The sequence below is a fragment of the Aotus nancymaae genome, unplaced genomic scaffold (assembly GCF_030222135.1).
Source record: "Aotus nancymaae isolate 86718 unplaced genomic scaffold, 86718_ANA_hifiasm-v0.15.2.pri h1tg000003l, whole genome shotgun sequence".
Lineage (NCBI taxonomy): Eukaryota > Metazoa > Chordata > Mammalia > Primates > Aotidae > Aotus > Aotus nancymaae.
In genome coordinates, this window is record NW_026988414.1 from 56,974,688 (window position 1) to 56,986,738 (window position 12,051).

General features: G+C 38.7%; 1 protein-coding gene across 1 annotated transcript; it reads left to right on the top strand.

Moving 5' to 3' along the window:
- Positions 1–1,906: 1,906 nt before the first annotated feature.
- CER1 (cerberus 1, DAN family BMP antagonist) lies at positions 1,907–9,449 on the top strand. The gene is made up of 2 exons (XM_012453502.2): positions 1,907–4,599; positions 6,699–9,449. The coding sequence occupies exons 1-2, from the start codon at positions 4,093–4,095 to the stop codon at positions 6,993–6,995; spliced, it is 804 nt and encodes a 267-aa protein (XP_012308925.1). The 5' UTR covers positions 1,907–4,092; the 3' UTR covers positions 6,996–9,449.
- The last annotated feature ends 2,602 nt before the right edge of the window (positions 9,450–12,051 follow it).

Consider the following 12,051-nt stretch of genomic DNA (forward strand, 5'->3'; position numbering starts at 1 on the left):
CAGCCTGAGGTGGAGCCAGAGGAAGAACAACCTTTCAATGTGTATTTTTTGTGTGTTATTTAAATTTTTTGTTACTATGCGTATTTATTACCTACTCAAAAATAAGAGAAATGTACTGCACCATGTCTACAGTGCTTCCTTGAATTCAGCAAATATTTATTATTAAATAAAATTAGCTCAAAGAAAGCATACAGTTCACTACGTCTTTGGGATTTGGATCTACCTGATGGTCCCTGATTAGTACAGGAATGATGCCTGCCTAAATTTTCTTTTTGTTGTTGTTGTTGTTTTGAGACAGAGTCTCCCTCTGTCTCCCAGGCTGGAGTGCAGTGACGCAATCTCGGCTCACTGCAACCTACGCTTCCCAGGTTCAAACGATTCTCCTGCCTCAGCCTCCCGAGTAGCTGGGAATACAAGTACCGGCCGCCACACCCAGCTAGTTTTTGTATTTTTAGTAGAGACGAGGTTTCACCATGTTGGCCAGGCTGGTCTCCAACTCCTGACCTCAAGTGAACTGCCCCACCTCAGCCTCCCAAAGTGCTGGGATCACAGGTGTGAGCCACCGCACCTGGCCTAAATTTTCTTTGTAAAACTTATTTTGAATATAATAGGCTGTCCCTATAGATTGCAAAATCCACTAGACCTGAACCTGAACAAAGACACTGTCACCACTTATCTCCAGTTCCTAGCACAGAGCTGGCATTCAGATATGCGCTGTGAGAACGAATGAATTAGTCCAGTTAAAGGGGCAGCTCTGTGGAATGCAGCTCTTCCTCATGTGTTTCCAGGGAAAGGGGAGGAGAAAGTCTACATTTTGAATAATTAATTAAATTGTTCATTAAAAGGTTTAAGGGGAAATCATATATCCTAATGTTCCTTTTCCCTTATTCCTTGGAAAATAAGAAAAAAGAGCCTGTCTTCTTTTGAGTTTAAAAAAATAATCTAATCTTCCATGATGTGATTGTTGTTCTGTGTTTTGAAAAGAGAGGTAGTGGTGAGGCAGTAGCGTGCATCCCACACAGATTGTCACTGAATCCTTCAACCAAATGTCCTTTTCCAGCTCTGAGGTTTCCTCTTTAACTCTAATGTCCATCCCCCACCTCAACACTGCCTCTCACCTTTTGTTGATTTAAGACGGGCTTTCAGGGAAGAACTTAGCCTCTCTGTTCATCCTTGGAGAGCACCAGGCTTCTTTTTAACTGTCTTCTGAGAGTCTGTAAGAGAGACAGAAAATGTAGCTGTTGCTGTCTTCTCACAGGCACACTGGGGAGCTCCAAAAAGGAGACAAACCATCGCAACATGTCTTGAGTGGCGGGTCTCGTGGCCCTCTTTTCTTGTACATTTTGAAAAAGTGTCATATGAAAACATTTTTTAATTTTGGTATCTTCTTGAGGTCCTTTAGAGTTCCTGAAGATATCTGAGTGCCTTAGAAACCCAAGTCAAGTTGAAAACCGTCAGATTATGCTGAGAGTCTGACCTGTAAATGGAAATGAATGGATTCTGGAATTGACCGCTCTGGTTCTCATGCATGTCTAGGGTTGGCCCAGGAAGTGGGCTTAGCAGGCTTGGGCTCACTCATATACGCTCAGGCCTACCCGTCACTGTGGCTTTGGTAACAAGTGCACTAATAATTGGTGATTCTGTCTCCTCACGAAAGCTTCCTACTGTATCTGAGACCTCCTCCAGACCTACTTCCATTTCCATTTGGTTCATCCAAATTGGGAGGTAACCAGATGCCTGTATCAACAGAAGACCAACAGAGGCAGCATGTTTTAGCAAAAGCTACAAAATATTCATTTATGTTCTTAAGAGTAGATTGTAATGTATTACATGTTATACATGCATAATTATCCACATAAAATGTATCAATGGCTTTAGAATTGATGAACAGACGTGGTGGTGAAAGCTGATAGTCATTGCCTTCAGCTGAAAAAGACAGGTTGGAGATAGGCTTATGTTTCATAGTTCCATCTCAGAGGCTTGCCTTTGCTAGATTTACTTTTCAGGGATAGTATTTACTAATGGGGGTAGGGAGAATATTTCAAGATACTTGCACATTTTTTCAAAATAAGTGACAGAACAGCAAAAAGATATTCTCTGTGAGTGATGTTTAAATGGCACTTATAAGGACCAAAATTAGAATCAGAGGAAGGGAAGTTTAGGACTACAGCAAAGTGAAAAACGAATAGCTGACATTCCCATAGATGATTTTATATAATAAAGTTAGATGATGCATAGTAAATACCACTAGACTATCTAACCTACTTGAGGGCAGGGACAAAGTTTTACTCATTTTTCAATCATCTACCAGTATCTAAAATGATTCTTAACACAAAAAGTGAGTCTTCTACAAATTTCAGTTCAACAGGAATTATCTCAACTGTATCTTATGTTCAATAATTCCAGAGCCAAGCAAACTGAGACCCGAGATACAATTTCTGAGATGGTCTTTAGTTTGGGGAAATACTAGATACTCTGATTGATAGCAATGGAATTTCAGTTCCTGAAAAGTAACATTTAAAAGATCTCAGGAAAGATATCATGGCTGGCTTCCACACCATATTTATACCAGGAGGCCTAGTGACTGGCCCTGGAAAGCCTATTGCATTCGATGGCTGAGGGTAATTAAGAAATTCAAAAAGCAGTCAATTAAAAAAAATATGTTGACATAGCACAGGGCCTGACGCCTATAATCTCAGCACTTTGGGAGGCAGAGGCAAGAGGATGGCTTGAGGTCAACAGTTTCAGACCAGCTTGGAGAATATAGTGAAAGAAAGCTTAATCAGTATTGACAAAGAAGGGGGAACATGTTCCAGGACTATCTGTGTTACTGAAAGCAAGGAATATAGTGATTGAATTAAAAGGGGAGAAATAAAAGCAGATATTGTGTTGCTTCCCAATGCAAATACTGTTTGAATCATGTGGTAGGCTGATTGGACTCCATTCTGGGTTTCAGTTTTGTGGACATGTTTCTTTTTTGTATCCTAGGCTGATTCATGATAGTTTTGAATGATAGTTATTTTTAAATTTTCCCTTTGATTCCTGAGGATCCTTATTTGTCTCAATCTTTGTTTAGCCTGGCCATTAATTAGTGTAAAATAAGGGGAGATGATGTGGATTCAATAAGGTAAGAAACTGACTAGCCAACTTCATGCCCAAAGTTATCAAACCTGGTTCTTAGAATCCACGTTCTCATGTCTAGCTCTTTGTTTAAAGAAAAAAAAATCGATACGATGGCTGGAGGGAGACATTTCTCCATCCTCACTGAGGACTGATGAGCTGTCGATCTACTACGTGGTATCCTGCTGAGAAATATGTGAACAATTGGAAGAGTTTATCTGATGACAGACCAGTTGTGAAATTTAGCACCCAGTAATTGATTCTTAATGTGAGAGGATTAACTTGGGAATTGTGAGTTTCTATGTGTGGAAAGGAGACTGTATTCCCTCAGTTATCATTCAAAAATCAATAACCCCAATTCACATGTAAGTAAGAGGCAATACATCCCTTGCTCAAAAAAAAAAAACAAAAAAACATCCTTCTAGCTCTTCCTTTCTCTTCCTTACAATTTTGATATACTTCTTTGTGTGTGTGTGTGTGTGTTTGTGCATAGCCTTCCTAAAGGCCTGGGCTTTTTCTAAATGTATAATTTTTATCCAGTATACTTCTCTCACAGCAACACGTCTTGTCTACTCTATTCCAGCACAATGCAGATGCACAGCAAATGTGAGTTGACTCTAGTCCTTCTGACAACATCCATGGGAAATTTAGGCAAAGAATATGTTGTCTTTGCTAATACTGCTCTTTAAGCCTCAGACACAGCTTAACTTTCAGCTAATTACCCCCTGGGTCCCAGGCTTTCACTGGGGCCTTTTAAAATACACAAAACCAAAGTGAAGGCAGGAGGCCATTAGCACTACATAATTCAAGCAAACAATAAATGTGTTTGCTCTACAGGCTTCTGACCACCTGGCTTCCCATCCTACCAGTCAGGTTATCTATATATACGAATTCCTCGTTCCCAGTCCTGCAGAGAATGAGCCTCTCCTTTGGGTTGTGTTATCTACAAAAGAAGCTTGGACTCCTGACAGCATGCGTCTCCTCTTATTTCAGCTGCTGGTACTCCTGCCTCTAGGAAAGGCCACACGGCACCAGGATGGCCACCAGAATCAGAGTTCTCTTTTCCCTGTACTCCTACAGAGGAATCAAAGAGCGCTCCCCCCAGGTAACCATGAGGAAGCTGAGGAAAAGCCAGATCTGTTTGTTGCAGTGCCACACCTTGTAGGCACCAGTCCTGCAGGGGAGGGCCAGAGGCAGAGAGAGAAGATGCTGTCCAGATTTGGCAGGTTCTGGAAGAAGCCTGAGAGAGACATGCACCCATCCAGTGACTCAGATAGTGAGCACCTCCCACCTGGGACCCAGTCCTTCATCCAGCCAATAGATGGGATGAAAATGGAGAAATCTCCTCGTGGGGAAGAAGCGAAGAAATTCTGGCACCACTTCATGTTCAGAAAAAGTCCGGCTTCTCAGGGGGTCATCTTGCCCATCAAAAGCCATGAAATACACTGGGAGACCTGCAGGACAGTACCCTTCAGCCAGGTATGTAGTCTCAGTGGAGAGCAGATAAGGGTTTGCAGGTGGTAGTGGACAGCTGGGATGGATGGAGAGTAGGAGAAAAGGCTGTCGGGAGCCAGAGTCTAGCTTAACTACAGATTTGATCCTTGGGCATTTGTCATAGGATTTGGCAAAGGTTAAGTTTTCATCTAACCTTTCCATTTTTTTCTTGGCATTCTGGAAATGCTGCAAGAATGATATGAAGATACTGTCAGTATCAGTCATCATTCACATTGAAGACACAGAGCTTTGTTTTATTTATTTATTTTTGCATTGGAGGTGATCTCCTCAAAGAGATAAATCATATTGTACCCTCAGTTAGGAAACTGAGAATTTATGGTAATCACCAGAACTCCTTTGCAACTATCTTTCTGCACTCTATTAAGATGTAGATGAGCAGGTCAACTCCATTTGTTGATGAAGTGGGGTTCACTGGACTCCTCCCCAAACATTCTCATATCCGTTTACCATGGTCTTAACCCCACATTTCATACTTAACTACTTTATAGGTTTATGAGGGGCTTCTTTAATAGCTTGTTAAAGCTATACCACAACCTCAAAGTATGTTGAAGTTCTCAGGCAAAAGTTATCTCATTTCTAGTATTACAATAGCAAAAATAAAAAAAGATTTTAACTTATTTTCTCATATGAGCTTTCAGAAAAATCAATCTAGATGTGAGATCATATTCCCTCCCCTTAGAAGTACCTTTATCCTGATTCATGTTGTGTTGGCTGATTTGTAGTTATTATGATCAATTCCATGCTATTAAAGCACAGGGGCATCCTACTGTCTACTTCCTCCAGTTCTGGCAATATCTACATCCCAAATGTTAAATTGAAATTGAGAACTTGCATCAGATCCTTAAACATGAAGATATTGAACCAAAAACAATGCAGGGTAGAGTAAAATTTTACGGTCCAGTGATGCTACCCGGTAACGCTTATTGCAAGCAGTAGTATAGGGCAATTGACTGTGCAAGGCAGTTAAGTATTCTGCCAGAAAAGGCAAGGATGTGTAGCAATGACAAGTCAATTATCAAATAATAATGACCACTCTGTTGGCCATGTGCAATTAGAAAATTACTCATAAGAATCAGACAATCAAATTTCCTTTGAAATCCTTGTTTTGAATGCTATTGCTAATTAAATTAAAATTAAGATGTTTGACTCACATATTTTGAAAGGAACATAAAGCTAGGTGATTGGCGTTATGAGAGGTAAAGGTGATGTAATGCACAATGATTTGCAGGCATACGCATTGCAACTCTGTTTGCACAGAACTTCATAGATTTAAATGTACTACGGGTATTGCAAAATAGGACAGAATTAAAACTGTAATATTCTGATCTATTCTACAATCAATTTAACAAATATATATTGGGGGCCTACTATGCACAAAGTACTGCGAGGAATAAAAAGGTAAGGCATGGGCGGGTGCAATGGCTCATGCCTGTAATCCCAGCACTTTTGGAGGCCAAGGTGGGTGGATCACAAGGTCAGGAGTTTGAGACCAGCCTGGTCAATATGGTGAGACCCCATCTCTACTAAAAAAAAAAAAAAAACTTAGCCAGGCATGGTAGCACATGCCTGTAGTCCCAGCTACTCAGGAGGCTGTGGCAGGAGAATTGCTTGAACCTGAGAAGCAGAGGTTGCAGTGAGCCGAGATCACAACACTGCACTCCAGCCTGGGTGACAGAGTGAGACTCCATTTCAAATTAAAAAAAAAAAAAAAGTAGGGCAGATTACTTAAATAAGATAATTACCATTAGAATTTTTCAATTGCTTATATCCAGTTAGACAAAATTTCTCAAAGTTTGGCACTAATAGTGTAGAGTAAAATATTTTTATGTTAATTTAGGGATTTCCTAAAGGCTAATAAAGTAATTTACTCAATAAAGTTTAATCGAGGTGGTTCTATGTCTTTATAGATACCATCACTTGGATATCGCAAATTGTGTCCAAAATTGGAAAGCTTTGAGATTTTTAGTGTAAATTATCCTCAGATTTACAGTTCATAGCTTCTGCATTATGTGTGTTAAAGACATAATTCAAAATAACGTAATGGAAATGTGTTTGCTTTTTAGACTATAACCCATGAAGACTGTGAAAAAGTAGTTATTCAGAACAACCTTTGCTTTGGGAAATGCGGGTCTGCTCATTCTCCTGAAGCTGCACAGCACTCTCGTGCCTTCTGCTCTCACTGTTTACCTGCCAAGTTCACCATGATGCACTTACCACTGAACTGCACTGGCCTTTCCTCCGTGATCAAGGTGATGATGCTGGTGGAGGAGTGCCAGTGCAAGGTGAAAGCTGAGCATGGTGATGGACACTTCCTACATGCTGGCACCCAGGATTCCTTTATCCCAGGAATTTCAACTTAAAGAGCCATCCCACTATTACCTTTGAAAAGCAAAACCACAACAGCAAAGATGCTGATTATTCAGTCTGAAAATGTTAAGTGGGTATATAATATTTTCAGGAAAAGATGGCTTGAAAAGGAGTTTTAAGATAGCATAATAGAGGAAATGATATTAGTCTAGTAATTGGTACATGTTTGGGACCTTGTCTCAGCTTTGCCACTAACTGGCCATAGAATATTAAGTTGTAAAAGCTTTCTCCATCTAAATATTTTCATCTATAAATGAGGGACCCTACCTAGATGATTACTAAAATGCTTTCCACTACTAATATTCCGTGATGTATTTTCTCTAGGTTTGGGTAAAAGCCCTCTATCTAAAGAAGGAAAAGAAATAAATGAAATAAAAATTGGCTTCTTTAATAGCATGTCAAATCATCAGCAAGCAAACAAGCAAGATAGAGAGGAAGGAAGGAAGGAAAGAAGGAGGGAAGGAAAGAAGGTCGGTAAGTAGGTGAAATATTATTAGAAAAGATTCTCGGCCAGGTGCGGTGGCTCATTCCTGTAATCCCAGCACTTTGGGAGGCCGAGGTGGTGGATCACCTGAGATCAGGAGTTTGAGACCAGCCTGGCCAACATAGCGAAACTCCCGTTTCTACTAAAAATACAAAGAATTAGCTGGTTGTGGTAGCAGATACCTATAATCCCAGCTACTCTGGAGGCTGAGGCAGGAGAATCGCGTGAACCCGGGAGGCGGAGGTTGCAGAGGTTGCAGTGAGCAGAGATCATGCCATTGTATTCCAGCCTGAGTGATAGAATGACACTTTGTCTCAAACAAAAATAAAAAAAGATTCTCATAGTTACCTTTGCAACTCAAGCAGTGTTTTATTTGACTTCTATATCAGATGATTAAGTCTTTCTGTAGATGTATGGAGTAACTTGCTTGATTGCCTCCTTTTTAAAAATACTTCTCATATAAAGTACTTAATGTCAGCTCTCTGGCTTTGAAGAAGGAACAGTGATGTTACTTTTAGTAGTTAATATAGGGACGAGGTACAATCACTGGTAGCCAAATAAGTACCTATATTATGAGAAAGGAAAAATATATGACCACTACCAGGCTTAAAGATCAACCCAGAGATGCTAAGAAAGTAACTCAAAAAAATTCAATCTTCAATCTTCAGGTGAAATGATTTATTCACACGCATTTTGAATTAGGTAGTAAGGTTTCTATGTTTGAATGACTGCTTTTTGCTGTTTAATAAAATTTTGTATTGTAAATTTTATTCAGCAAATGCCAAAATAACAAGTTGTGAAAATATTCTGAATATTTTAATACATTAATTTTCAGTATATGAAGCATTCTGGAAAATGTTCTTATATTTTTCCCTTGTTTGTTTTATCTCGTAATTTAAAGGTACTATGGGGAGATTAGCTAGCTCGAAGCATTTCTGGAATATCTTCATAGACTTAAGCCACTGGCCCAGGGTTTTCTTCTGATCTCTAAGAAGCCTACTGTTTAAGTCTCTCAATCACCTCTCTCCTGCCTGTATTAATTTTTACACATATATGGTACAGAACTGCCTTTTCTCAGCCAGACTACTTTCTCTATAATATTCAAATTTTTATTTTAAAAAATTACTTTAATAATTAGGTTTCATTTACTTTCAGTACACACATTTTTCAGAATAACTGGGAATAATAAATCAATATATATTTTAATTCTATTCCTCTTTAATCACACCATTTAACATGGTATTACAAAGAAGCAAATGCATTTGTATTTAGTGTATATTTTGCAACACATCAACATGAATATGAGTTACACAGATACACACGTGGCATTTACATTGGAATATATTATTATACCCTTTGGTGGTCAAAGGCAACCTACTTGGCCAAGATAGAGACATAAGGATAAAATTGTTAAGCATTAATGATATCTCAGCTGGTCAATATATTTTGGTGCCAAAAGCTATCAAACAGTCATGGTTGCAATTGCCTGACTCTGATTATGTAAACCTATCTCTGCCAATTAGACTCTCCTTCACCTCCTTACATACTTGTAAAATCTCTTTCATCTATCCTTGCAAATAAACTCTCAAGCCCAAACCTCAAACAACTATCTGTTTTATTCAAATTTTAGTCTGCCCTTCCCTCGCACATATGTTCTAGATGGGATAGTTGATAGTGGTATCAAACTTTACATTCATAGAATAATTGCATGAAATGCAACAAAATTGCTCACATTCAGTCATTTTTACTTATAAAAAAAGGCAATTTGCAATGGTTCAGCATAATATCTAGAAGCATAAGAAACCAAGAAGAAGAACACAAATATTGAACATTTATTAAGTGCCAGATACTGTGCTGTCTTTTACAAAAAGTAAACAATTTAATCCTCACAAAAACCATATAAGGTAGCTAATCACCATATTTTATGGGTAAGAAAACTAAGCCTTATATTTAGTGTATACTATGCAACACATAATAAAAAGTATCAGCAATTTGCCTAAGAGCATTTGGAGAATATGTTCTATTTCGGAGTGAAATATTTACTCATTGGTTCTTTGTCAGTTTATATTGAACTCTTCTAGGTCTCTTGCCTTTAGGCCTCAAAGCTAATTTCTTTTTACTTCCTATCTAGTTCTTGTATCTGAAGATTATTGATGTTATATCTCAAAAGAGAAATCGTCTCTAGGTCAGGTTATCAGCCAAATATTTCCTTGACTCAGTTGGTCCTCGTGGCACGCCTTTTCATAAATCTTGTTCTCATTTTCCTTTCATATAAAATAAGGCTGGTAATAACTACCTCAAAATTATTGTGATGATCAAGTGTACATAACAACACTTCAGAGAACTTCAGATCCTGTAAAACTACAAGGGATTAATTTATTCTTCTTCATTCAGACTTTCTATTTTTTAATTTGTTTTGAGAAATGGAAAAGACATAGAAAAGTGCAAAGAACAACATAAAGCTGAAATTCCCATCACCAAAATAAATAGTTACTATTTTGTCATCTTTTGCTTCTAGCCTATTTTTGTAATAAGCCATTTCAGATATAAGTAAAGTTCCTTCCAACCACCATGCTGAGTCTCATTCCACAAGCCTTTGCCTATAAAACACTCCACCCCTAAAAATTCCTGCTTATACTTTCACGTCCCTTTTATGTTTTTACAAACTTATGTGTACTTCCATAAACAATATGTAGTATTCTTTTGTATATGCACTACTTCATTCAGCATGTATTTCTTTGTCCACCAACGATGTACAAGATACAGCTCTGGGTGCCATGAATACAAAAAGGGAGCAAGTCAGACAAGGTCACTCTACTGGGGGAGACATGGAGTTTGAAAATCAATCAATGCATCAATCAATCAACTCAAAGGGAAAAATACCAGGTGGCTATAAGTGGTATGCAAATAATTAAAATATGCTAAGGATTGATTAGATTGAGTGATCTCTGAGATGGTGCCATTCAAGCTATGTGCTTTGAATTACGTACATAATATTCTCTATTAATTGTTAAGCTGGGTGCAGTGGCTCACACCTGTAATCCCAGCACTTTGGGAGGCCGAGGTGGGCGGATCACCCAAGGTCGGGAGTTCAAGATCAGCCTGACCAACATTGAGAAACCCCGTCTCTACTAAAAATACAAAAAAAAATTAGCCAGTACCACAGTAGGTACTCAATAAATATTTTTTATCTGCATGAAAGAAACAATATACACATATGCAAATACATGCACATACAAATATGGACACACATATAGATACATACAGATCCAAAGTTAAACACCTAATACTAATCCATCCCTTCTCTGATTCCCAGAGCCCACTATTCATGCCTGTCTTAAGGCACCTGTAACATTGAGAATGTTTCCAACTCCAGTAGCAGGAAACACAGCTCAGAATGTATTAAATTAAAAAGGGATGTACTATATCTATAACAAGAAGTCTGGAAGGTAACCAGTTCCTTGGTTGGTCAAGTCCGTAGCTCCATCCATTCCATCCATTCCATCCATTCCATCCATTCCATCCATTCCATCCAATCCATCAAGGACTCAGGTTCCTTTCATCTTTCTGGTCTGTTACTCTCAGCACGTCCTCCACAAGCTTAAAACTACTCTCAGTCACAACGTGGCTGCTGCAGTTCCAGACATACTTTACTACTCACACATCAGTGTCTCTCCCACTTCAATCCCTTTTAAAAAGCTAAATAAAATCAGTTATGTCTAGGATAATTAAACAGTGGAACAAAATCTTTGTTTTGACAGCAAGGAATAAAGAGAAAATGACTGTTGGGTAGTCAAGTCACTTTGTCTGCCACAGTTATGGCCACTTTTTAATTAATTAATTATTTATTTTACTACTATTATTTCTGAGATGGAGTCTCGCTCCATCTCCCAGTCTGGAGTGCAGTGGCATGATCTTAGCTCACTGCAACCTCCAACTCCCAGATTCAAGTGATTCTCCCGTCTCAGCCTCCCAAGTAGCTGGGAGTACAGGCGCACACTATTATGCCTGGTTAATTTTTGTATTTTTAGTAGAGACAGGGTTTCACCATGTTGATCAGGCTGATCTCGAACTCCTGACCTCAAGTAATCCACCTGCCTTGGCCTCCCAAAATGCTGGGATTACAGGCATGAGGCACTGCACCCGACCCACTTTTTAATGTGTCATTATTCTGTCTTATCTTTCCTTCTAGATTCTAAACTCCTTAACAGCAAGTCTTTATATAATAACTTATGTATACCTTAACAAAGTACGCATCTTTGATACCCTTCTGTTCCTAATATAATGTTGCATGTTTTATATTTACGTACATAAACATATACACATATACATAAAACATGATTTTAATGTTTTACAAGGGGTAAATGCTCAATACATGTAAGCCAAACGAATGAATTTTGGGAGCCACTCTTAGAAGGTTAGGCTAGTGTACATAGTGTGGGAAGCTTTGAATAGCAGCCAACACATTTTAAGAATGTATGAGGAGTTTTTGAGCAGACTGGGAGAGTATGAGTTATTTTTCTTTTTGAGATGGAGTCTTGCTCTGTTGCCCAGTCTAGAGTGCA